Here is a 27,866-nt window from a genome sequence, read left to right on the forward strand (position 1 = left end):
GTCCTCCTGGAACACAACTGGAGAAAAGCCCAGGAAAGTTCACAGGTTCAGTCTGAGTAAAGTATAAACACCTCCAGGCTATCTCCCCAGAAACACCAAATGATAAGCCCTGGGGCAGCTGGGTTGGAAGGTAGCCTCAGCCTTAGCCACAAGAATTCTCCCTTCACAGACAGTGTGAGGGGTCAGACATCTGAGCAGGGGAAAATTGAAGTACCTTCAGCTGCCAAGGGACACCAGGCCCGGCTGTGCTGCCAAGATGCGGTCCTGAAGGGGAGAGCCAGCACATGCCCAGGTGGGTTGAGGCTGCTGTTGACTGTGGGTACTTCCAGTAGAGCTGAGTTCTCCTAGAGGGAAGAACTGAAGGTTACAGTCACTGGAAGGTCCTCAGGGAGCAAGAGCATTTCTAACATAGTGTGCCTGGGGCCCTAGCTATGGCTTGGAGGGGGAAAGGAGTGCCAAGATTGGACCCTGGACAAAGCTTAAAAAAAACAGCAGGAGGATCTGAGGCCAGAGGCACCATCCCCTACACCCCAGGACTAGAGGTGGTTATAATAATAAGCTCCTAAAAGTGAGACAAAACAAAATAAAAATTAGCAAGCAAAGGACAAAGAACCCAAACATAGCTACTATGGTAATGGAGAAGACTAGAGTTCATTTTTCAAAAGAGAATGTTGAAGCAAAAGAAGCGTCTCTTAATTCCAAAGAGTAATATCAAACAGTCATCTGCCCAAAAAGAGTTCTTGGAAGAACTTAAAAAGGACTTTAGAAACAAATAAGAGAGGTTGAGGAAAAATTAGAAAAGAAATAAGATCAATCCAAGAAAGCTAAGAAAATTATGAAAAGAAAGACTGGAAAAGGAGATCTAGAATCTTAATGAAGAAAACAACCACTTGAAAACTAGAATTTGGCAAGGGGAAACTAATGACATTAAAAGATAAGAAATAATAAACAAAATAAAAAGAAAGAAAAATAGAAGAGAATATTAAACATCTCATAAGAAATACAAATGGAGAAAAGATCAAGAAGAGAAAACAAGAATAATTAGATGACTTGAAAGCTATGACTGAAAAAATGAAACGATACAATAATATAAAAAATAATTAAAGAAAATTGTCCTGAAGTTTTAGAAGAGGGGAAAGTAGAAATGGAAAATCTTTCACCAATCACCACATGAAAGAGATCCCAGAATAAAAACCTACAAGAATATCATAACCAAATTCCAAAACCCCCAGGTTAAGGAGAAAGCAACAAGAAAAAAAAATGGTAGTACTGGAACTCTACTCTCATCAGATCCAGGTTAAAGAAGGAATAACATAGAAGAGTATAAAAGTCTTCTAAATTTATAAAGAAATAAGAGAATAAGGGAATAGGATAAGGTGGGGGAATATGCAAGGATGCTTAGATTAAGATTTAGGAGGATGGGGGAAGAAGAAAAGAGACATACCCTTAGAAGAATAGGTAGAACAAGGAAAAGGAGGGTAAGGAGAAAGGATAAAGGAGAGATTCTTTAAAAGGGTGTGGAACAGGGAGGTAGTCTTTAGAAGTAAACTGGAAGAGGGATATGGTAAAAAGACTGAGGACAAAATTGTGAGAAAAAAAGGGTAGAGGAAAATACACAAATAGTAACTATAACTTTGAACATGAATGAGATGAATGTACCCATAAAATGAAAATGGATAGAGTGGATTAAAAATCAGAATCCAACTGCCTAAACCCTTTGATCCATCACTGTCACTACTAAATCTGTTTCCCAAAATGATTGGGGAAAATGGATAAGAACCTATGTGTTCTAAAATATTTATGGCAGCTCTCTTTGTGGTGGCAAAGAACTGGAAATTGTGGGAATGCCTGCCAATTGGAGAATGGCTAAACAAATTGTGTATGTGTTCATGATGGAATCTTATTACTCTATAAGAAATTATGAGCTCAGTGATTTTAGAAAATCATGGAGAGTCCTCTAGGAAATGATAAAGAGCAAAATGAGCTGAAACGAGAACATTGTATACAGTACCACCAATACTGTTTTAAGAACAGCTTTGAGTAGCCAAGTCATTCTGACTATTATAAAATAATTTGGATTAACCTCAGAGATCCCATGAAGGAAAATGCTGTTTGAATTCAGAAAGGAAAATTACTGTGGTGTAGGAAATGATGGACAGGTTGATTTAGAAAAACATGGAAAGACTTGGACTTATGAAATAAGATATTATTTACCTTGATTGGAAGAAATCAGTATAGTACAGTCTTACATATATGCATATGGTGTATATGTGTATATATGTGTATGTTTATAGATGTCAGTGTGTGTATCTATCTATCTATATCTATATCTATCCATGCTAAATTGTAGCCTTTGCGGAGATGAAGGAGGGGAAAAAATAAAGTAAAAAGTGCACAGCAGAAAACAAAAGAAAACCAAGAGGGAAGCAAAGAAAAGCTGGGTAGCTTTGAAAACAATGTGTAGTATTTATTATGAAGATTTTCTTGAAATGGAAATTTGTTTTATACTCTTTTATGGTCTGCTGTGTACATGACAATTTTTTTCTTTTTTCTTTTGTATTTAAATGTAAAATTAAAAGTAATTACTGCCCCCCCAAAAAAGCAGGAGAAATAATAGGAAAAAAATCTATCTTTCCTGAATATAAGTAGTATTGATCTAAAACCAAGAGTTAGAATTTTCTGTAATGTATATAAACTAAATTCTAATAGAAAATATTGGATATAATGGGAAAAGAATGTGTAGTATTTATTACATAGGTTTTTTTTAAGAATAGGGAACAAATGGAAATTCATGTTTTTAAACTGAATCCTCTATGTTTTGCTGTGTGCTTGAAAATGTTATTTTTCCCCTTGTTTTGTATTTAAAATTAATAAAAATTAAAAAAAATTCTGATTACTTTTCAATATCATTGACTTCATTTGTAGACACATACATTTTATTTTATGTGCTTTAAAATATTATTCTGAGAAGGGTCCCATAGTCTTTAGCAGATTGCTAAATATGTCCATGACACAAAAAAGGTTAAGAATTCCTACTCTAATTGACTCATCTTTTCAACCTCTGTTACTTGCCCTATTCTCTTAGTCTTTAACACTGTCACTGCTTTATTCAGTGTTTTCCCCCTTTAAAACCGCCAAATCCTGCCAATCTCTTTCAAATGCTATTTGAAGATTCTTCCCTCCTTCCCTCCCTCCTTCCCTCCTTCCTTCCTTCCTTCCTTCCTTCCTTCCTTCCTTCCTTCCTTCCTTCCTTCCTTCCTTCCTTCCTTCCTTCCTCCCTCCCTCCCTCCCTCCCTCTCTTCCTTCCTTCCTTCCTTCCTTCCTTCCTTCCTTCCTTCCTTCCTTCCTTCCTTCCTTCCTTCTTTCCTTCCTTCCTTCCTTTCTCCTTTCCTTCCTTTCTCTCTTCCCTTGTCCTCAGCACAGTGCCTGACAAATAATGGATGCTTAATAAATATCATGGTACCTCTTCTAATTTCCCTCAAGTGGTTGTAATCTCTTTTGGTCTTTCTTTGTATCCTTTAACATTAACTTATGGTACTTTGCTTTGTTTTATTGTTATTTGTATATACTACCCCTATAAGTAAGTTTCAGTGTAGAGACCTTTTAATATTTTTCTTATTCCCTATAGTACTTTGGGCCTAGTAGGCATAAAATAAATGTCTGTTGACTTGCCTTGAAATCCTTTCACTATAATTGAATGGGATCATAGTTTTAGAATCATAGAATTAAAGGAACCTTTTAGATTATCATTTGGCCCCCTCATTCTACAATTGAGGAAACTGAAGCCTAGAGAAATTAAATCACCTTCTCAAGGAAGGTCATGCAAATAAGATAGAAGCAAAGCCAGGATCTGAACCCTATGGACCAAATGCCATTTGTTTCCACTGAACCATGATACCGGAAGGTAACTTACAAATTATGTAGTTCATCTAGTTGGTCATTCAGAATTGCTGATGTAATAACTGTCTTCTCCCTGCTGGTACTCCTCTGCTTCTCCTTTCACCTACTTCTTTGGCCTGTCCTCAATATCCTTTGTGGTATACTCATGTTTTATCCCCTTTATGTGGTTTATACTCCAGGGTTCCAGCCTGAGCCCTCCCCTCTCTCTCCACACATTTTCTTAGTAGTTTTGTCAACTCTTATGGATTTACCCATCATCTCTATGCATTTGACTCTCAAATCCACATATGGAGCCTTTGTCTGTTTCCTGAGCTATAACCTCAAATCAACATATGCCTGCTGGCCATCTCCACCTTTATGTCCCATAGAACTTTCACACTTTACATGTCTAAAATAGAACTCATTTTCTCTATACCTTTTTAATGTCTTGTCTATTTGTGTCCAGGGTACAACCATTCTTTTAAGTATTCATATTTTTGCAATTGTGGAGCCATCCTCTGTAGCCAATCAATTGCCAAATCCTTTCATCCCTACAACATTTCTCATCTCTTTCCTTCTCTCCTTATTAAGTGCCTACTGTGTGCCAGGCACTTTGTAGGCTCTAGGGATAGAAAGAAAGGCAAAACAAAATGGTCCCTGCTCTCCTGTAGCTTACAGTCTAAAGAAGACTGCATACAAAAAGACTGTATACAAATATACAAACATCTTGTATAAACAAGATGTATTGAGGATAAACTGGGGGTAATCAAAAAGTGAAGACATTAAGATTCAGGAGGACTGGGAAATTTTTCTTCCAGAAGATGCAATTTTAGCTGAGATTTGAAGGAAACTAGGAAAACTGGGTGGCGGAGAGAAGGAGGGAGAATGTTCCAAGAATGAGGGAGAGCCAGTGAAAACATCTCCTATTAATTGGTCTCCCTGTCTAACATCTCTCTTCTGTCCAATATTTCTTGAACTGATGTAACAAAGTGATATTCCTAAAGATGACCATATCATTTTACTTAAAAGTTCCTGTGGCTCCCTATTACCACTAGGATAAAATACAAACTCCTCTTTGGCATTTAAAATCCTTCACAATTTGCCTTTAACCTACATCCAAGCAGATTATACTCCTAGTTTGGTACCTGGTATATAGATACTCAAGTACTACGCAAGTATGCAAATGATGTTGAATCTTTATGAAACTCCAGGCCCCTTCACTTTAGTACCTGCAAATATTTCAGTTGCTCTCTTATGTAATAAGTGCTATGCTAAACCATGGAGGAGATAAAAATATTAAATTAGAAACAGTTCCTAGCCTTCATGGACCTTGTAGTCTGGTAGGGCAGTAGAATACACAACAAATGACCATTGTATTGTAGCTATTTGATAAAAGTTTAAATGTATATACTGCACCTAAACACAGTTTTGATCCAGTATAATCATCTGTATCCATTAATGAATATGTGTTCTATCTGTATTCCAACTTTGTCAATTGATCTTTCATTCCATGAGAACAAATCTCTTTACAAACATGCTTCCTTTTTACATGTTTCACTACTCCTGGTCCCTCACTTCTGTTGTTTTTTTTTTAAATAAAGCAATTTTTCTTTGACTATCAAGATTCAGAAATCTAGTTGGAGTCAGAAGCATAGCATACTCCACATTTGGAATGAACATTGTTATTATTTATTTTAATTAAAGATTTTAAATTAAAAATTATTTTAATTAAATTTTTTTTTCTGTACAATTTCAGCCATAGTGAGTGTAAGACTCTGGATCTATCCTGCCTACTTAGAGCTTCGTGAAATGAAATCAGCTTTAGCTACAAGATAACTCATATATCTCAAGTCTTGTTTTCTCATGAGGAAAAGCATTTCTCTACCATAGGTGAGAAGTCAAAGTGTTTACCTAAGTAATCTTCACTTTAATTAGTACTAAGGGTACATGGGAAGATCTTGAAGAAGGCATTATTACTGTGTGCTCTGTGCCTACTTGGTACCATTTTTAGAAGGATATCACAAACATTTCATGAATATCATTTCTTTCATCCTGATGCCACTTTGCTGAGGTAGGGGGAGAGACTAGTTATTGTCGATCCGTATTTTATGCCTAGAGAAACCTAAAACAGCTTGTGAAAAACCATTTAATAAAATAAATAGGATCTTAAAGTTGCTAAGGCTCTTTCAGTTCACTGACCATAGGGATTTTTAGGATAAGACGAATGTTAGGATTTGTTTCTAAAACTAATTTTATGATTAGACTTTATTCTTCAGTTAAATATCAGTAAAGAGAATTTTCTTTCTTTGAGTGAAACTTTTCTGAATCTCCCTTTTGATCCCTGAAGAACTTTATGATCTTTCTTTCAGTAAATGAATTACAAAGGGGGACATTTGAGACCTCTCAGGAGAAGGATTTTTGTTGTCTTAATTGAATGGACAGATATCAGTGGAAATCCTTGTTCTACCTCTACCCATACAAAGGCAATAGAGATTCTGATTTTCATTCATACTTTTGAGCTGGATAGTTGAAATCAACAGATTGGACACCTATTAAATACTCTTCACTGTACTTAATGCTTTAGGAAATGACATTGGTCTCTTTCCAGAAGTAACAGAGCTGGGGAGAAAAAATATGAAATAGTGAGTAATAGATGAAACATACTGGTTCCTCATCCCAAAGAGACAAAGGACTAGTGGGGCATAATGTTCTATACACTGTCAAATACAGTCAGTGTATTTGGTTACTTGTTTTGCTTTGTAACAAGAAATAGCATCAGTATTTTTAAATAAGTAATTTATGCCAAATTTGTAGTGATACTTATGAATGATGTGGAACCTAGAAAAAGGAGAGATTAAAGAGAAGTACTACGTCAGCAAAGTTTCAAGACAGATGATAGAATGTTAGTGCTGTTGTGAATGTACGCAAAAAATGTAGCTATAGTTATGTAAAACATATAAATTAGGAGATTATAATAAACTGATATAACATAGATAATACAGATTATCCTCAGAATTAGCTTTTGGCCCTACCTGCTCTCTTACTTTCCCTGTTAAGACTTAGAACCTAAGTACTACCTGGCATTTATATCTGCAATGAACTTCCTGTGAACATGAGGGCTTCTTTTTGTGTTGTGTTTCCCCATTAGAATCCTTGAGGGCAGGGATTGTCTCATTTTAAAATTTGTATTCCTAGAATTTGGCACAGTCCTTGGTGTATAACTACCGCTAATATTTTGCCATTCCAAGAAAGAAATGGGGCTTGTTAGCTTTGAATGATTTGCAGGATTTAAGTAGATTAAGGGGAGAAAGGATAGGTAGGTCTGGGTCTAGAGTTCACTAGCCAACCAATTAAAGAAAAGTAGTGTATTAAGTGCTTCCTGTGTCCCAGGCATTGTGCTAACACTCAAGAATAGTATTTTGAAGAAGAAATAAGAGGACCTTGGAATGGTCCTAGAACTAGAACCAAAGAATTGTGGAATGTTAATGCTAATGGCAACCTCAGAAGTCATCTTGTTTTTTCCCTTTTATAAAGGAGAAAACTAAATTCAGGGAGAGGAAGTAAGGAAGTGATATGAGAATAGCTCTGAATTTGGGAGCCTAGGTCAGCAGAGTCAAATTCAAGTCCTGGTTCTGTCAATGAACACCTTTGTGACCTTCAATAAAGTTAAGTTGCTTGTGGACTTCAGTTTCTATGTCTATAAAATGAGGGGTTGGACTAATATGACCTCTAAGATCTCTTGCATTGGTAATAATCTACGATTTTTTGCTTCTAATCAAGATGGTCTCATTTTCTGACATTCAGTATTTTTCTGACTTTCATAGAGTTATACAGCTAACTTATAGCAGAACAGATACTAGATCCCAGGTAGATAAAATATGTCTTCAAATAACTATAATTCAGGGAAGAAAAAAGGAAATGTGTTTGGTCTACAGATTCTACCCTCAGCTTCTCTGCACCTTCCTCACTCATGGGTTCCATGTCAGCTGCCAAAATCAGTTTCAAGAGCACCAGCTTTTATCACACCACTGAAAATTGGATGTTGTACCATCTTTGTTTTGCTTTGACAATTATTCAGGAATAACAGAAAAGGGAGAAGCCCTTCAGGCTTCCAGGAACTCGTGTTAGTGTTTTCTTCTAAATAAAAGAGGAAGAGATCACTTCCTTGTACCTTGTTCTCTTTATAGAGATAAGAACGGGGCTGTTTTCTCCCCTGGACAATGGCAATTGAAAGAAGACACCTGGATCCAACTCTGTGAATGGTAATTGAAATCACCTCAAAAGGTAGCTCAACGTTTATAGTAGCTAGCTATGACCCACGAAAGTATATTTTGAAGCTGGATAGAGAATTCAGGATTTGTAGTGTTGAAGTGTGCCCCAAAAAATAGCTATCAAAGTGCATACTGAAAATTGCATTCCTCAGAATAGATGGATTTTTAAAAATGCAGTTAAATATTTTCATATATTTTACTCATTGAATATAAGAGAGTTTACATGTTGGTAGGGTTCTGTGTTTGTCTCTTGATAATTAATTTAGATGTTTTGAATTGTTTAAGTGGATAGAAGATTGTGATTGGTACCATTTTGATTAAAATAGTCTAATTTGGAAAGGTCTATATTATTTAGATTAGTAGAGACAAGGAAACCCTTCTCTATAAGTGTTAAAAGAATCACAGAATAAGCAGATGTTCATTAGGAAAGTATTTGGATTCTTTTGGATATTTTGAAGTTTGTTATATAGTTCGTCTTAGCCTACTTGTTTTAAGAAAAGTTATCTGGAAGTGAAAAAGATAGTTTGCAATATTTAGTTGCAATAATTTAAAGAAAATGTTTATTATTATATTTAAATGGGTTTTTGTATTTTTCCCAACTTCATCACCATTCCCCCCTACTCCAAATTCTCTCATTTCCCCAGTCTGTAGATTCCAGCCTTGGTGGACTTTCAAGATTAAATACTATAGCTAGCCTAGATATAGACTCTACCAAAAGCTCAGGTTATGTAAACAATGTGTATTCCTTTACCACTCTTGGCCTGTTGCTTCATTAGTTAACATGGGAGTTGGGAGGAGGTTGGACTAGATGGCTTGTGAAGGTCTTTTCTCTTTCTAGATCTGTGATCCTACTTAGTCTTTTTTAATTTCATTAAAAAAAATCCTATCCGTGCAATAGCAGATCCCAGTAGAGCTCTTTGTTCCATTGTGATAAATCCTGGGTTTTCTCTTGTGTGTTTGCTCAGTTTTGACTGGAGACAGATGGGAGGGAAGAAGCTCTGTATGCATACATCCAGTAACGCAGAATATTGTTTGTCAGAGGGCTGGAGTAAATGATGAGGAGAACCCCACTCTGAGTGTCATGGATAAAAGAGATTGTGGTGGGGTCAGTACCAGAAAAATACACCAAGGAATGTTAGCAAAGGGATTATACTGTTAATCAGTCAACCAGTATTTATTAAGTTCCAGAGTAGGTAAGAATAGCAGTTTGGGAATTAGGTCACTGGTTGTTGGAGGGATCAGGAATATCGCATTTGAGCTACATCTTAAAGGAAAAGGGATTCTATGGGATGGAAGCGAAGAGAGGGTATTGCAAGTATGTAGTATGACTGCTCCTACTTTCCAGTCTCCTTGTACCTTACTCCCTCCCTACCCACCCTCCCAGTCCTCAGACTGCACAGTCCAGTGACTGCCACTGGCCTCTTAGTGGTTTCTTGAACATGACCCTCCATTTTCCAACTCCAGATACTTTGTGTGGCCGTCACCCATCTCTGGAATTCTCTCCTTCCTCATTATCTGTCTCTTGTCCTCCCTGACTTCCTTCAAGTCCTGGCTAAAATCCTACCTTGTACTGCATACCTTTCCTGATTCCTCTTAGTCTTGGGCCTTCCCTTTGTTGATTATCTCCAATGTATCCTTTACGTGGCCTGCTGGTTGGCCTCCCTGCCACATGATCCTCCCAGCTCCACTCCATCTTCCCTTTCATTCAGCTGTCAGAGTGATTTTCCTAAAGCACATATATTACATGTTCTGTTATTCATTCCCCTCCTTCACCCACTGTGCACAGTGAAACTCTATTGGCTTCCTATCATCTCCAGGATCAAATATCAAATCCTCTGTTGGGGGTACAAATCCCTTCATCATTCCCCCTCCAGTCTTTTTACACCTTACATCTCCTCAGTCCCCACCCCTCCATCTCATGTACCCTTTGATCCTGTGGCACAGGCCTCCTTTCTGTTCCATGAACAAGACCTTCCATATCCCAACTTCAAGCATTTTCATAAACTGTCTCTTATTTACAGAATGCTCTCCTCATCTTTGGCCCCTGGTTTTTCATGAAAGCTTTTGCATGAAAACTTTCCGAGTCCCTCTTAATTCTAGAGTCTTCCCTCTGTTGATTATTTCCTATTTATCCTATTATAGCTTCTTTCTACAGTAATAGGGAAGTTTGGAAGGGAAGAGGGCTTGGGAGAGAGAAAATGAGTTCAGTTTTGGACATGTTGAATTTAAGATGTCTATAAGACCTTCAGTTTGAGATGTCTTATAGGAGATGACAGACAGGATATGAGCCTAGGGTTTAGGGCTGGATAAGTAGATTTAAGAATCATAACAATTGTGAAAGGTCTGAGCTGAGGAGATTACTAAGTGAAATAATATAGAGGGAGAAGAGAAGAGGGCCCAGGACAGAGCCAATGAGGACACTTACTGTAAGTAGGCATCATCTGGATGAAGACTCTGCAAAGGAGACTGAGAAAGAGCAATCAGATAGTTATGTTACAGAAATGCTTGTTTTATTCCACAAATTAAAAATCAAATCAAATAAACATTTTAAATCAGATAGTTAACAGGAGAATCAGAATGGAGGAGTGTCATAGAAAAGAGAGAATCAAGGAGGAGAGGGTAATTGACAGTGCCAGAGGCTATGGAGAGGTCAGGAAGGAGGAGGATTGAGAAAAAGTCATTAGATTTGCTAATTAAAAGGTAATGAGTAACTTTGGAAACTTTCAGTTGAATGATGATGTCAGAAACCAGACTGTAGAGAGTTAAGAAAAGATTGAGAGGCAAGGAAGTGAAGACTTCTATTGTAGAAAGCCTTCTCACATAGTTTAGCCATGAAAGGCAGCAGATATGGGATGATAGTGATCAGAGAGAGGTGGATTAAATGAGAGTTTTTTGAAGATAGGGGAGAAGCAACCATGTTTGTAGGCACTATAGAAGCAGCCAGTCAGGAAATGATTGAAAGTGGAGAAGGCAATCTCTTGGAGAAGATGGGATCAGTGGAGTCAGTTGTGCACGTAGAGGGGTTAGTCTTAGCGAAGAGAAAGGTCACCTTAGTATGTGAGATGGGGTGAAGGACGAGATAGTGGCAGAAGGTATCTGAAAGGTGATGTAAGATGAAGAGGGGAGGACATCTTTCTTAAGGAATGGGGAACTTTGAGTGTGTTTGAAGGCAGTAGAGGAAGAACCAGTAGACAGGCTAACTTGAAGATCTGGGAGAAAGAAAGATGTGATGATGGAACATGTAGTCTGCTGGAGAAGATGGAATGGGATGAGATTAAGCGGTTGTAAGCATAAGAAAAGTGGGATTTTTGGTTGTTTTTTTTTTCCTGGAGTTCAGTTTTCAAGGCTTACGCTAAATTGTAAACATCTGAAGGATTAATCTCCTTTGAAGCCTGATAATTACCAACTGTGCTGAGTCATGCAGGTTTTGTGCCTTCTGCCTCTGAGCCAATCAGGGGCCAAGTCTTTGGGAGGGGGGCATTTTGGTTTAGGGGCTTGCTCATGAGAAGGATCTTTGGATTTCCTGGACCAGACTTTGGGTAGTCATTTGTTTACACCCTCCTGCCCCCCCAGTATTCAGATGTTGGTGCTCTCCTGGTCTGGTGGTATAGGTAGTATTAGTTGTATTATTGTGTTTAGACAGTTGGAACCCTGTCTATTGGATTCTTTCTTGGATATTTACTTCTCTCTACTGATATATCTTTGTCTTTCTACATTGTTTAATTAAAGTAAGACTGTTGACCCCTCTGAAGCTGTATTTAGAGAAGTAGATCAAAGAGCATGTGCTAGCAGCCCACCCTGTGTGCTAGCGTGATTGCTAACACAGTGGTAGAGGGGTTGACTTTGGCAAGAAAAGGGTCACCTCTTTGTCAGAGACTGGGGGAAAGGAGGAGAAGTGGGAGATGATATCAAGGGTTTTTGAGATGAAGAGATAGGGAGAAGAGGAAGCTCAAATGGCTTCAGTCTTCATAGTAAAGTAAGGAGCAATTTATAGGGACAGGTCTCAGTTAAAGGGGAAGGTAGACTGTGCGGGCCTTCATGTGGAAGAAGTCTGGAATAGTTTCGGTAGAGAGTGAGATAGGAAAGCAATTAGGGAGAGTGAAGACCCAGTTGAGGCTAGGTATCATGAATTTGTAATGTACTCAGCTACTCAATCAGCGCAATTGTAAAACTTTCCCTTGCATTGAGTGGCTCTTGAGTAGGAGTGGAGGTGGGATGGTGGGAGTGATACAAGACTGAGGTTTAGCAAGATGAATGGTGGTGATAGGTCAAGGAGATAAGGGACGAGAGAGCAGAGAACAGCGTACAGTTGAAATGACTATTGGGTTGAAGTTGGAAAGGGAAGAAATTGAAGTTAGAATAATGGTCCAAGAAAGGACTGAGGTAAAGGGATTGGAGAGGATGAATGGGGAAGAAAAGGTTTAGGAGGGGTAAACCTTGGGGAGAGGTACAATGCTAGGTTATGGTCAGTTTAAGTAAGTGGTATATGGTATATATGGTATATATGGGTAATGGGGAAGTCTAATGGGTGACCATCCTTACGTGTGGCTGAAGTGGAATATAGAAGGTCCTGGGATTTAAGGAGACTGAGAAACTGGAAGATTAGGGAGTTTGAGGGAGCATCTAAGTTGATATTAAAAGTCCCCTAGTATAAGAGCAGGAGTTGGATAGAAGACATAAATGGACAGCTAGGCCCTGAGGGAGAATGACCTGGGAGTCCACATACTGCAGCTACTAGAATTTGCAGAGGGTGTGAAATTTTGACTTGAGTGTACTTCAAAAAAAAGAAAGGTTGCCTGAGGGAAGGAGGTAAAGGGGAAGTCTGGGACTGCCTCGCTAGGGGACTTGAAAGAAGTCTGAGAGTATTCTAATTTTCCCTCCAGGACCAGGGTGTTGTGGCATGTTAGGGAAGGTACAACCAATGATGGAGAAGAAAGCTAGGGATGTACTGCTAATCAATGGAAGTAGTGAGAGAAAAAGAGGGGAAAGGGGAGTTGTTTTGCTATGGAACAATTATTCCAGAGGACAGAGTGTAAGAGGTGCGTGAAGCTGAAGTAGGACTTGTGGGGTAGGTTTTAGAGAGATGGAGACTGTTTTCTCCTTACTAGCCAGTTACTGTTAAGTACAGCCATAGGGAGAGAAAAAAAAAGAGAAGCCAAAGTGATAGTAGTGGGTGGCATGCAAGTAGAAAAGTTCATAGTCTCCAAGAGGTACTGCAAAGGGAGGGTGTAGCGGAGGGCAACCCGGGGACATGTGCAATGCAAAGTGGGAATGTTTTGGGTTCAGAACCAAGGATCCAGTGAAGTTGTGCGATGCAACATGACCAAGTGCTGCCAGAAACATTTGGGATTTTTATCGTATTTTTGGTCACTGTGTGTTCAGAAACCTTTTACTGTTGCCAAAACTTTCTCGACCTCACAGTTTGAGAAGCTCTGATTATTGTAGACAAAGAATGAGAAGTGGTGCCAAAGAGGGCTTGTCAGACCACTTACTCTCTGTGAAGGTTCTAGTTTGGCTGGAGTATAATATGCACTAAGGGGAATAATACAGAATAAGTCTGGAAAGAGAGATTGGAGCTCAGTAAAGAGGACTTGAAATACCAGGCAGAGGAGTCTGTCTTTTATCTGAGGCAAGAGGAGCCACTGAAGATTTTTGAGCAGCTGAGTAACATGGTTAAAGCCTGTGATTGTTTTCTCAGTTTTGTAGAAGATGAATTGGAGAAGCCCAGACAGAGAATGGGAACAGAGAGAGAAGCTAGTATTATAGTAATAGTGCAGGCGAGAAGTGATGAGAATCATGTAAATGGATAGGATAGAAGAGATCTGAAAGGAGATATCTTACTGGTAGAACTGACAAAATTTGTCAACTGATTTGAGATGGGAAGAGAGAGAATAATGATGACCCTGAATTTGTGAACCTTGATAATTGGAAAGGAAACTGGTACCCTCAATAAAAACAGGGAAGTTTGGAGGAAGGGCAGGTTTGAGGGGAAGATAATTGGACATGTTGAATTTGAAATGATTATAAGATAAGCAGGTGGAAATGTCTAGCAAGTTGTTGGTGATATGGGACTGGAATTAAGGAAAATTTAGAGCAAGAGTCCTGAAATCTTACTGAAAATATGTATTTTAAACATTAACTGGTCATTCTTATTTGCAATTTATAGGGCAAAGCAACAACAATTCTGATACCTGTTCTGAATTTTGAATAAAATATGTTGTTGTCATTGAGAAAGTGAAATTCAGTGAAGGAAAGTCTTGAAAGAGCCACTTGATCTAATAAATTACATTGAAGTGGTGCAGGTAAAAAATTTTTGTGTAAGAGATAGAACTTGTAAATATAGTCTTGACATCTCAATTCCTTTCTGTTATCTACTCTTAGATATTAAAATTTTGGCTATGGGGAGAATAACTCTTGAAAGATCAGTAACATCTTAGTCCACTAGATGGCATTGCTTCCATGGGTTAAAATTATTAGTAGTTAATATTTGATAATGCAAGCTTGGCAGTGGGTTGTTTTTTTTTTCTTCAGGAAATTATAAATCTTGACATGGCCAATACGGGAATAAGAATTTTTGTTTTCTCTTTTTCAGTGGGATAGGGAAGAGGAGGAATAGAAAATAAATGCTTAATTTAAAAACATAATTAAAAATAAAATTATTCATCTTGATAATTGATCACAGTCCCCTTTTCGTGAAAACTTAGCCATAATGCTAATGACATAGCTTTTGGAGGAAGTGAATGGGGAAGAGGAGAGATTAATATATGCATGTGGTAAAGTAAATGTTTCTTAGTAATCTATAGAAATTGAGTCAATCTGTCGTTTTAATTGGAAAAAATACTCCTGGTAATGATTTAAGTAACATTGGTTCTCCAATCATTTTAATTATGGATAATAGTCCGATATTTTTGTGTATTAACATGTCCTGATTTTTAATTATGTAGTTTATTAATACTTTACATCCTTATACAATTATTAGCATTAACTTGGGATGGTAAGAGTCAATTTTATGGGATTAAAATTAGTTGGATCTAGTGTGGTAGTATTAGTCTGAGCTAAAATAGTCTTTCTTCCAAAACCAAGTATAGAACACTAATAATGAAGCTACACCAATAACTCTAGGAAATGGTTTGTGTTTGTGTAGCAGCATGCCAAAGCTGAATAATTAAGGCTCCAGCTTGAGAATACTGCCTACATAATGAATGAAACAGAATTTTTCATTATTTTAAAAATGAAAGCACATTCTAAATTGCTCATATCAATGTGAATTTTTCTCCTAGCTTTCCTGTTCCTATAGTGTCTTAAAATATCAGTAACAGAAATTTTAAAAAAGATGTTTTCCTCCGGTCTGCTTTTCAAGTTACTGTATTATATAAAGCACAAAGGAATTTTGGTGACTAAGAAGTCAAACATCTGTTGTGATCAAATTTCCTTTTGTGGGAACCCTGCCAACCCCCTGGGGACATCTGATTTCTGTGAAGCTTTGAAACCAAGAAGTGAAGCCCATGTATACAGCTGTCTTAGCTAATTTTTCTATAACATTGGTTGTCAAGCATTCCAGCCTTAGTTTAAGGAAATGGTATTTAACACATACCTGAACACCATCAATCATTATAGAAATTGCCTCAGATAATTATTATAGAAAACACAATTAAACATTGCCCCAGTTTAACAGATAAGTCTGGGGAAAAGATGGTCAAAATAGGATTTTGTTTCTGATAAACTTAAGAATTGGTGAATCGTCGTTTGAAAAAGTAAACTGGAAAAAATTACACTTTCAGGTGAACAATCTGCTGACCTACCTGAATAGTAAGGTAGCTTTGGTTTAATTGAATATATCTGATGTGCAGAATATGATTTAAAGAAATTCATATAACCTTGTTGTGGACATGAGGCAAAATTTGGCCGTACGTCTTGGTTATTTCACTTGCTAATCACAGGCTCTGAGTTATGTTTAGGAAGGTTTTTTTCTTCACCAGACCAAAAAATTAGTAAACCATTAAATCCATTGGGTTCCATAAGATGAATCACTGTTATAATTAGTGTAACAGAAAAACAAAAACATTTAATTATGAAATGAATAAGATTTCTGCTTCACAAGGATCTCTCCTGTCTACTGTATATCCTGCATTCCCTGGGATTTGGATGCTAGACTGTTTTGTGATGGTCACGTAAACACTAGACAGGGAGTGAAGCATTAGAAGCTCTGACTGGACTTTTCACATAGAACTTTGGTGGTGACTATTTTGTTTTTCCTTTGAACTTCAAAGCAAAATGGAAAGTTACCATTTGTTCTTCTGGAGGAGGAGTTTCTTATAGGAGTTTCTAAATATGACAAAGTATTGACATCCAATCATTATGTGTTTATGTTTTAAACATATAATTTGAAAGGGAAGAAAAGATCATTGGTGATTTAATGCTCTAAAATATCACTAGAGACCTTGCTGTGTTGAGATACTCCATGGTTCATTCAACAAACATTTAGCAAATGCTGGATAGTAAATACTCTGCCTGACAGCAGGAAAATATTTCTCTGAATCTGTGTACCCCAGTCTGTGGGTCATGTATCCCTTCAAGGGCCATGGAGTCATTACAAGGGATGTTTGTGTCCACATGCAAATGAGCTATCTGATCTAACACCTCAGTACATACCTTCTATTGACTGAAGGTCTCACACATATGTTTCTGTATGGTATTACTTTTTTTTTTTTAACATGCTATTATCACTAATGAAATATGAAACATTATCAAATTCATGGTAGGTTTTTGTCAGTTTCTGAATTGCTAGAAACTAATAAATAGCACAATTAAAAGTATGTTAAGAAGCATGAAATTTGTTTTGGTTAAAAGAATGCTCTCCTCCTTGAAAATAGTGATTTTATTCATTTAGATAATGCACAATCCCTGCCCTTTTGATGCTGAGTCAGTGATGGACAAAACATAGAAATGTCACATTGCTGCGTTAGTTAGACGTGCATCAAAGAGGTACAAAGGAAAGTGCTCTGGTAGGTCTAAGGGAGATGCTGTTTGTTAAAACTAAGCAAGCACGTCAGGGGAAGCTTTATCTTCTTGTCTAGCTCCCCTGAAGGAGTTAGTAGTAGGGGCCCATTCTGCAGACAGAGGTAGAGACTAGTTCATAGCACCACAGGAATCCTTGAAGCTGTTTCACCAAGAAAAGAGATAAGGCTGCCCTTTTAACAGGGAGGGAAACTTTTGGGATGGTATTTTATTATGATTATCAGTCTATATATTGGGAACTAAAGTTAGATTGATTTCCTTTCACAGAGCCCAAGTTAGGAATGTAATGTATTAAAAAGCTCTGTTTAGAGGGGACTACAAAGACTGCCTAGCAGAGGGCACTATTTTAAGGCTTTTAAAAGCTTTAGGTCATTCCATAACCATCTTTGGTCAAACTTGTGTACATTATGTTGAGACACTTGTGTGGGAAACTTAATTGTATTACTTATACATGGCTCCTTAGAAGCAGAACCAGCTTTTGTAACAGCCATGATGATTCTGGATTTCTCCCTCATTTCTGTAGGATGTTTTACACAGACATGCTCTGTATTTAATCATCCGGATGGTGTGCTATGATGATGGTCTAGGAGCAGGAAAAAGCTTACTGGCGCTAAAGACCACAGATGCAAGCTATGAAGAGTATAGTCTATGGGTGTATCAGTGTAACAGCCTGGTAAGGTTTTGGCTTATTTCATCTCTCCCCTGTCTTCCACCCCTGCCCCCAATTTTTAACTGGCTAATCCAAACCAAGAAGGAAAACTAGGAAACTCCTTGGTTAGGTTTTCAAGGCCTGGGGTGATGACATAATTCTGGAGGCTGGGTTAGCTACCCAGGTCTGGGACCCTTTGGGAAAATTACTGTATTAGGTCCTAATCTACAACAAATATTTTTAAAACCAATGAATGCTGCTTTTAGTAACATTAGTTTTGTCCTATTTTACATAATATAGGAACAAGCACAAGCTATTTGCAAAGTTTTAGCCACAGCTTTTGACTCTGTATTAACATCTGAGAAATCCTGAGTTCCTGCTAGAGTGGAAGATAAATAACTTCATCTGAAAGAAGCCAGCATTCAAGATGAAACAGGAGGTGAACTTTTATCTCCACTGAAGAATAAAGAACCTTCATTCCAGTTTCATAAAGAAAATGTATTTTAAAAATATCAATCATTTCAACCCTGTCAATGCAAAATTTTCTAAGCTCTCCAAAGCATTTCTAAAACCCAGGTGTATGTTAAGACTGTCAATGAAGAGAACTTTCTGCTTGGATGATAAAGAGCCTGCATGCCAAATTTGACCCCTCTTAACTTATCCAGCTTAGCACCAGAAAGTGTTGTGTATAAAAACATTTTAATGTATAATAAACATTGCAACCTAGTTTACCTTGTGAAAGTTCAATGTATTCTACAGCCATTTGCTATTGGAGAGACATGAGGAAAGAAGGGAGGGAGAGTAGAGTATTAGTTTGATCAAAAGACTTGGGTTGTCCTGCCTTGGCCTTGTAGCCCATGGGGTTGCTAAGGAAGGCAAAGTCTGGATGTTGGATCCCTCCTGAATTCTTGGCTTTGCTCAGACTGCCACAGGGGGTGGGCAGACATCGTGTCTCTGGGAAAATGGGCTAGTTTCAAGACTTAATTTCACCTACTTTAGGTTCCCTACTAAAGGTGACTGTTGATAGCACTCCAAAATAGTAGGCTATCTTTTCAACATATCTAAATAATAAAGGTTACACACAGGAGCACATTTAAGAAAAAATTGAGTTTAAAAGTATTTTATTTTTTTTCCAGTCAAACGACTGGTTAACAAGATTAAACTTCTGAAACATGCTCTAATTATAAATCACTGCATTCGGGACATTGAAAATAAGAGCTGATTTAGGTTATACAATATATACAGTTGCTCTGCAACTACACCGAAATAATCAAATGAATGAATTGAATATTATACATCTCAGATAGCACTCTGTGCTGCAGATTCAGCGTCATCCACTCCTTTGGAAACAGTTAACACAGCAACCAAGTAGACTGTTCACAAAATTTCAAAATCATCATCCCTTGAAGTTTGCTTTGATGAAGAATGGCAAATGCAAAGATGCCAGAATCCTGCAGCTGAAATTTATGAAAAGTAAACTTTTAAATATAAATAGATATCTACAATGCATTCAGATTGATGTCTGCCTGTCTTTTTTGCTGCAAAAAGGAGCAAATACCTCCAAGGATGTTAATGGGCGAAGTATTTAAAATGTATTTCTGCTCTGGCAAGAGGAATAATATTAGTTACCTGCACAATAGCACCACCAGATTGGAACTTTAAACAAGAATACCAAGATGTGTCCCAGACATGTACCACTGAACCTGATCGAGAAGTATCTGGGACCAGAATCCAAAGGCTTAAATTTGACTTTATCTCACAGCTGACACCAAATCATCCAAATGCTGACTGCAAGTTTCATATTCTAAGAGAATGTGTTCAAAAAAAATACAGGAGAAGTGAACTGTGCAAAATACGGGCTGTTTACTTTCTTGCATCTTAGCATGGAATCAAAATGTTTCCAAAACCAAAAATGGAACTCATCAGCTAATACTCACAATTCTAGTGCTAAACTAAATCTAGAATTATAGATTTAAACTTTTTTTTTTACTGGGAACTTTGGAAAGTACAAAGGAATCTACTTAAAACTCAACAAAAACATTGTAATACATTCCAGTTTTTTTTCTTTTTCACTTTCTTAGTGGCTTCAGAAATGAGTTATATATCAAGAAGCTATACAACGCAAGCTTTTCACATGATAACGGCAGGCTATCACAATCAAGTGTACCATTTTCAAAAAACAAAAATCGTTAACTTTTTCCTAGCATTAATTAATTTGAAGCTTCCCTAGTCTGTAAGATATAGTGGACATTGTCTTAAGTATTTTACCTTACAGCTTCAAAATTCTCATGTCAGATATTCATGTTATGGAATTCATATACCACTTGCAGATAGTCAAGTTCATGTAACCAAATTTTAATTAGGCTTTTCTCATTACTCATTAGGTTAGTCTTCATTACCTGATTTTTTGTAGCATTAAGTTTCAAGTAAGGTACAATGAACTCAGTATTTAAATAGAAGTGAGAATTGTGATGTACATAGTGTTACACCCATCCACTGGGATCTGTGGATATTTGCTAGATATTTGTTCACAGACAAATGAACAGAATCTTTTTTAAGACATTGTTAACTACTGTTCATACTGGCATATTACATAAATGCACATACACTCATAGTTGAGTTAGGAAACAAGCACGTTGTGTTTAGAAGGAAAGGCAGTGGTACACTTAACAGGAAATGGCAATTAAGATGTACTAGTGAGTTTTCCAATAAATGCTGTTGTGACTCAGGATAAATATAGCATGGTCCACCACAATATTCTATTTGTGTGTACAGGTGTTACTGGGTGATTAAATAAGTTCAGGATGGCAAATTCTAAAACATCTAAAGCATGTAACTGGTTTTAAGAACTGCTTTGCAATCCATCATCCTTAGTTTAAAACTAAATTCAGGAAATGCAGTTTTTATAACCTCCTAGAGTTGAGTTAACTGATAATATTGTCATGGATTTGAAGTAGCCATCAGTAGTAGTCTCATGAATACAATTGTTCAGGATCAATGTTACGTAAAGGACTTCCAAAACAGGTTATATGCACATGCAGCATCTAATAATGATACAGAGATTCTCAAACTCACAAATTAGAAAGTACAAACAAGTAAATGCAAAAATTTTCAAGTTGGTTTAAATGTGTGCTTATGGTCAATTTCAAAGGAATGAACATCCTTTAAAGGTGAACTTAGGACCTTGTATCTGGAATGACCTTAACTCAGGAGGGCTGGCCCCTGGAGCAAGAGTGAACACAAGTACTGGGCTCCCTAAAACAACTGAGACAGCTGGTCTGAGATTCACTGACTTTAATATAAGCATGTGAAAAGTTACAACTCCCAAATCAAGCCATGATAAGTCAAGAGGGATTTATTTCCAAACCTCATGTTTCAAAAGAAATATCTTTATGTTAAGCTGGTATACTGAATCCTGCTGGTTTGGGTTCAGAGATTAAAGTTTTTTTCAGTTCACCTTTAAACATAAAAATGCAAAAATGTATCCTTGAAAAAGAATATCAATGACTGTTTCATGAAGAAAACAAAGCTTTCTTTAAAATCATTTACTTATAAAAATTATGTCCAAGATTTGAAACCAAAACAATGGCTGATTACAGTACAAGTACAACTCAAGAAACTGGTTTTCTGGCAAGAATTTTGGAACCAACAGTGAAACTGGGACATAATGTTGACTTGTATAAGATGAAAATGAGAAATTTCTTCCGATTTTTTTTGTTCAGTAGCAATTCAGTCAGCAATAAAGTGCACAAATGATACAGGAAAAGCTCCTTTGCGACTAGGATCTCCATCAATGTGGCCAATCTGAAATGGAAATTGAAAACAATCCATGTTAGGAGAGTACCCAAAGTAGTTAAGCAAACATTTGTTCTGGGATCTAGTACCAGAAATAAGGACCTGGCAAAGATCACTAATCCTTCACACTCCAGTTCTAAGTAACTAGATGATGTGGTCTACTGAGATGCAGGTCACATTCATAATAAAGGAAAGAGAATTTGTATCCACACAGCAGACCCAAACCTACTCACTTTCTTCCTCTCTTGAAAATAGGGACAAATCTCAGACCTTTCAGTATTTTTCACTACCACCAACTTAGGTTGGAGTCAAGACCTCAGTGGCTATCTATGGAAATAAAAGTGAAACAGGTTTACGTGGATTTACCAGGAAGGGGACTTCTAGATGTTAGATATAAGCTTTTGCATTTTCAAAAGGTAACCACACGGATGACAACTAAACATATCTTTACAAACTTCTCATTCTCATCTATAATAAGTTACTCAGGTGTCTCCAGCATGAATAATTTACAAAGCTCTTTCCCTGCAACAATTTTGAGAGGTTGGTAGGATTCATAAGGCACTTAGGCCAAGAAATAGCTGATAACACATCGCAGGCACCATTTGAGTAAAATGCTGCCCTCTGAATATTAAAGGTAATTATTATTACCGATTAATTTACTTAAAAATAGTTATCACTGCCCAGGCCCAAGAGAGGAAATGTGGTACAGTTGCAAATATGGTTGTTGAGATCAGAGGATTTAGGTTCAACCCAGTTTTGGCATTTACTTCTTATGTGTGATTTTAAGCCAAGCACTTAATTTCTCAGTTTTACAGAGTGTAAAATGTAAGGACTAGATTATCTCTGAGGTGTTTTTAGCTCTAAATATTTGATCCTATTAACTTCAGTGTGAAACTACTACCCACATGACAGATGACTGACGGATGGGGAAAAATTGAAGAGATAAACAAGCTATAGTTATCCTGTGCTTCTCCATTACCATCTATGTGATATTCACCTTCAGTCCTTCAGAGACTGTTTTATTTCCTGTCTTGTTGCTATACAGCATTTGGTAGAATGTTGGTGCTAAAACACTGACCCTTTTTCTCTTTCTGAGAAAATTTGGGGGGTGAATAAGAATTTTCTAAAGGGAATCCAGTCCACTTTTCCTTCTCCTGTCAATTTGAGGCCCAGTTCATACATTTGTACTTTCTGGCTCAGACACACATACTCATTAGATGTTCTCTATATGTTGTTCTTCCAAATTAATTTAATAAGTCAACCCATGCAAGACATCTTTCATCCACCTGAGCTTCCTGTGTGGATGGTCAGGCCGAACTGCTGAGTGGTTACAGATCTCTTTCATGATCTCTGCAATGTTTTGGGGCTTGAAGTGAAAAATCAGTATCACACAGAAGAAAAAGAAGAGGCTCATGGTATGTAAAAGCTAAGTGTGTCATCTAATCAATGAAGGACTTGGAAGAACAACCAGAGTAAAAGGTGTCATCAAAGAAATGTGTGATAGGAAGAGAAGGGTTGATCTTGAAGCAAGGATGAAGGATGACAAGTGGACAACCAGAGTACTCTTTTGGTATCCTTATGGTGTCTACAGAAACCAAGGCAGGACTCTACCATGGTAGGTGGACTCCCTATGGCAAACTCTTGGGTGGACATGTGCAAGGATTTCATAGGTTGCAGAGGCATAGATGGATTGTCATCTGCGTCATTGAAGAGAGCTTCCAAATCAGCAAGCTCACAGACCTAACTGAGTAGGTGAGTTGGCTGGCAAGTCATTTCCCTTTTCTGGGCCTCAGTTTTTACTTGTATAAAATAAGAGGCTTTCTTAACTTCTTTTTTGTTCCATGAAAACCTCTGACAGTTTAACAGAGCCTATTGATCGCTTCTTGGAATAATGTTTTTAAATACTTGAAGAAAATGCTAAATTTCAGCTAGAGGTCACTGAAAATAAAGATGTGATTTTTTTTTTTCCCCAAACAAATCCACAGACTCCCTGAAGGACCCTATATCATGAACCCCTGGACTACATGGTCTTGGAGGTCTCTTCTGGCTCTAAAGCTTATAACCCTAATAGAATGTGACAGGTTCACTGTGAGCCCAACAGCAGCATTTGCTAGCCCTGGCGTAAGGCATCTGACTTCTCCAAGCTAACTTTCTGATCTGAAAAATAAGGTGTGTCAGCGTGCAACATTATGATTATCATTACCCTCACATAGAAAGATGACTAGGAAAAGAGAACACTTCAGATAAGCATGTGCTGCTAAGCCAAGTCCACGCTTAAAGAGTCTCTGGGGACAGAAGAATTAAAGGTTAAAGCCTTAAAGTCTTTAGGGACCTCAGCTTATGTTTCTGTCAAGTGTGCAACTGTCAAGATGGGAGAAAAACCATCAGGGATCAATCAAGAAAACAGGAAGCTCAAGTGTAGATTTAAATTGAGTAGGCACTTGAAGTAGTTCATGGGAGCCAGGAGGGAGGCATCAAGGCCCTTGTGTTTCAAGGAAGCATTGACTGCCCGAGTTGTGGACATTCATTCGTCAGATCAGTCCTACACAATGGACAAAGGAGGAGGGAGATGAAACCAGATGAATTCAGTCTTATTAGCAGACCCTTCTGGCTCACACAGAAAAAAGCAAGGGAATTCAAGCCTTCCCAAACAACTGTTCTCCACTCACCCACCACTCGTGGTCCTCTTCACCATCCACGACGATCATATCCCCCTCTGAAAACGTCAGCTCGTCAGGATTATCTGCTACACAGTTGTAGAGAGCTTTTACTCTTTTGGGTTTTGTCTTCGTCTGGAATATTTAAAGAATAAAAAATTCAGCAAGTCATTATTATGGAGCTAGTGAATGGTGACTACTCTCTATTTAGGATGGAAAATGAGAAAAATTCATATTTTAGTGCAGTTTTCTGGATGTCTCCTTTTTCATATATCCACATAGCAGAGGAGATTTCTTTTTAAAAAAATCTAAGTTTTGATATCAGTCATTTTCTAACAACCGTTACCCAAAGGAATCCTCCTTTATAATAGAAAAACAAGCAACCACTACCAACAGTCACTTATTTCCTCAGAGTTAGGCTTTATTTTTTATTTTGGATTTGTTTGAGTGTTCTTATAGTTTGCGCACTACTCTCCTGATTGTTTTAGAAAGAAAGACACAAGTCTTTCCATTCTTCAGTGGACTCCTCATATTCATCATTTCTTTCTAAACTCTTTTTGGGGTATTCTTTTTTTTTTTTTTAACTATTCACCTTTCAGTTTTGAGTTCCAAATTCTCTGTAATCCTTTCCAGTTTCCTCTCTCCAGCCCTCTCCCCTCCCCATGCCCACAGTTATGGGCAAGCAATATCATACCCTTTATATATATGAAGTCATGTAAAACATATTTCCACATTGGAAAGAAAGGAAGGAAGGAAGAAATAAAGGCAAAAAAAATTTGCTTTAATCTACATTCAGTCGTTTTTCAAGTCCTTTGGAATTGTTGTGGATCATTGTATTGATCAGAGTAGCTAAGTCTTTCACAATTGATACAATGGTGAGTTGTGTTACAATACTGCTGTTACTGTGCACAATGTTCTCCTGGTACGGCTCACTTCACTTTACATCAGTTCATACAAGATCTTCCAAGGTTTTTCTGAAACCGTCCCCTTCATAATTTTTTACTACACAATAGTATTCCATCACAAACTTATACCACAACTTTTTCTGCTATTCCTCAACCTTTGGGCATCCCCTCACTTTCCAATTCTTTGTCAAGATTTGTCATGTCAGGGTAGCAACAGAAAGCATTACCCTTTCTAGAATCACAGACTTTAGATCTGAAAGGAACCTCAGAGATCACCTCATCTGAGGCTGAGAAAAATAAAGTCTTGGCCAAAGCTAGCAGATGAGTGACATGTAATTATTCTCTTTCTGTAATAACAGGGTCACAGACCCCCCTGGGATGAACAAGAAAGATGGCCTACCGTTTTGGCATCACTTTCACTGTGTTCTCATACACAAAGACTGGAAGGTGAAAGTGACCGCTCCCTTCATTTCTAACACGCTCTCTCGTAATATATCTGTCTGTGCGCTTCTGTGCTCTTCCTGTCCCCCACCTCCACTCCGCCCCCTTAAAATGTAAGCTTCTTAAAAGGCCAGAAAGTTACACATTTTCTTTCATCTAATCCCACTCCCTCATTTCATTCCTAAGGTAATGAAGCCAAGAATGTGATTTTGGGATTAGGGGAGGCAGCACGCTTCAGTGGGCAGGGTGCTGGCTCTGGAGTCTGAATGGGATCAAACCCTTCTAATGCTTAATATCTGTGTGACCTTAAGACTAATCACTTAATATTCCTGCATCTCAGCTTCCTCATCTGTAAAACAAGGGGGTTGAACTAGATGGCTTCTGAGTTCCATTCCAGCTCTAAAACAATGGTTCCATAATCTGAACGCAGGTCCTTTAACCCCAAGTCTGGTGTTTTTCCTATTATGTCATGCTTCCTTCTTTCCTCTTCCATAGGAAGGATTCTCTTAGTGATCTGATGATAAACTGGAGGGTTAACCTGGCTTAAATTTTTTTTAAACAAAAAATTATTTTCAGTCCTATGTTTTTCTCTCCTTCAACTCCACTCCTCCAGCCAACGAGAAGGCAAGAAAGGTAAGAAATATGATATGCCTTATACATATGAAGTCATGCAAAATATATTTCCACATTAGCCATGTTGCAAGGAGAAAAAAAAAGCTATAAAAATAAAGTGAAAAAAATGCTTCATTCTCTACTCAGAGTTCATTAGTTCCCTCTGGAAGGGCATAGACTTTTTCACTATGAGTCTCTTGGAACTGCTGTGGATCACTGTATATCAGCCAGAGTATTTGAGTCTTTGACAGCTGATTATCACTGTGCACAATACTACAGTTCTGCTCCCTTCACTGTGCATCAGTTCATATACAGTCTTCCCATAACCTGGATTAATTTAATGATGATAACATCTGAGCTTCTGGAAAATATCTGGTAGGGTTTTTCTCAAACTAACTGCCCACTCTCTGCCTCTTGTCTGCAAAATGCCACTGAGGTCCCTTCTACCTCTTTATTCCTCTCTTCCTAACTTTTATACAACGCTGACTTCTATTTTACTGAGAAGTCTAAAGCCCCACAATAAGAACTCAATGTACTTCCTTCATTTATCTCCTTAAACCCTTGCACCCACATTTTCATTTTTAACTTCAATCTGAGAGGATGAGGGTCCAGTTCCTTTTAGAGGAAGGCTAATCTTTACATATGTACATCTATGATCTCATGACCTCTAATTTCCTGAATATTCAGTATTTCCCTGTCTGTTGGAGCCTATAAATATGCTGAAAGCATGAGAATCATATAAACATGCTCAAGTCTTCCACATCTGAAAAGAATTTCCTATGACCCTGCCCATAGGAATTTATTGAGTAGGAGAGGTGACGTGGTCAGGCCCATGCTTTAGGAAAACAACTTTGGAACCTGAGTGAAGAATGGATTGGAACAGACACTTGGGGCAAGGAGACCAACCAGCATAGTCCAGGCATGAGGTAATGAGGGCCTGCACCAGAGTGGTGCTAACATTAGAGGAGAATACATGAAGGTAAAAATGACCTGCCAAGAGACTGGATCTATGGGATGAGTTCAAATGAAGAGTCAAAGATGACACCAAGGTCATGAGCTTAGGTGATTTAGAAAGGTGGTAGTGCCTTCAACAGCAACAGATTACCTGCAGAGATGATCTGCTTCCACGGAAATCATCAAGTGAGAGAGTATATAGAGAAAAAGAGGCCAGGACAGAGCTGTAAGGGACACCTAGAATTAGTGGGCATGGCATGGATGAAGTTTCAGCAAAAGTGACCAAGAAGAAGCTTTCAGACAGGTAGGAGGAAAACCAAGAGAAAAGTCATGAAACCCAGAAAGGACAGAGTATCCAGGAGGAGAAAGTGAATAACAGTGTTAGATGCTGCAAAAAGGTCAGGAAGGATGAAAGACAAAGAAAAGTCTTTAGATTGGGTAACTTTGGAGAAGGCAGTTTCAGTTGAATGAGGTTAGGAGTCAGATTTTCAGGGGGTTTAAAAGAGTAGAAGGACAGAGTAGACAGAGCTTTTTAAAGGTATTTTTCTGAGAAGGGGATGAGAGATATAGAACAATAGCTGATGGGAATGGAAAGGTCAAGGGAGGGTTTTTTAAGGATTAAAGATTTGTAGGAAGCAGGAAAGGATCTATGAGAATGGAGATGACAGTGGGAGAAATTTATTGG

General features: G+C 37.8%; 1 protein-coding gene and 1 pseudogene across 3 annotated transcripts in view; one reads left to right on the forward strand and one right to left on the reverse strand.

Annotated features, from left to right (window-relative positions):
• The first annotated feature begins 99 nt into the window (after positions 1–99).
• Positions 100–18,544, forward strand: LOC140518893 (integrin beta-1-binding protein 1-like; annotated as a pseudogene).
• Positions 18,545–18,921: 377 nt separating this feature from the next.
• Positions 18,922–27,866, reverse strand: part of ASAP2 (ArfGAP with SH3 domain, ankyrin repeat and PH domain 2) — a 273,963-nt gene continuing 265,018 nt past the window's right edge. For 2 of the 3 annotated variants that reach the window (XM_072634272.1, XM_072634273.1), the window contains exons 27-28: positions 24,282–24,404; positions 18,922–21,621 (exon numbers count right to left, since the gene is read on the reverse strand). In XM_072634272.1, coding sequence (XP_072490373.1) covers positions 21,547–21,621; positions 24,282–24,404 — 198 coding nt within the window. In that variant the 3' untranslated portion in view covers positions 18,922–21,546. The remainder of the gene's footprint in view (positions 21,622–24,281; positions 24,405–27,866) is intronic. The other variant, XM_072634274.1, reaches the window with a different exon arrangement.

This window comes from Notamacropus eugenii, chromosome 1 (assembly GCF_028372415.1).
Source record: "Notamacropus eugenii isolate mMacEug1 chromosome 1, mMacEug1.pri_v2, whole genome shotgun sequence".
Classification (NCBI taxonomy): domain Eukaryota; kingdom Metazoa; phylum Chordata; class Mammalia; order Diprotodontia; family Macropodidae; genus Notamacropus; species Notamacropus eugenii.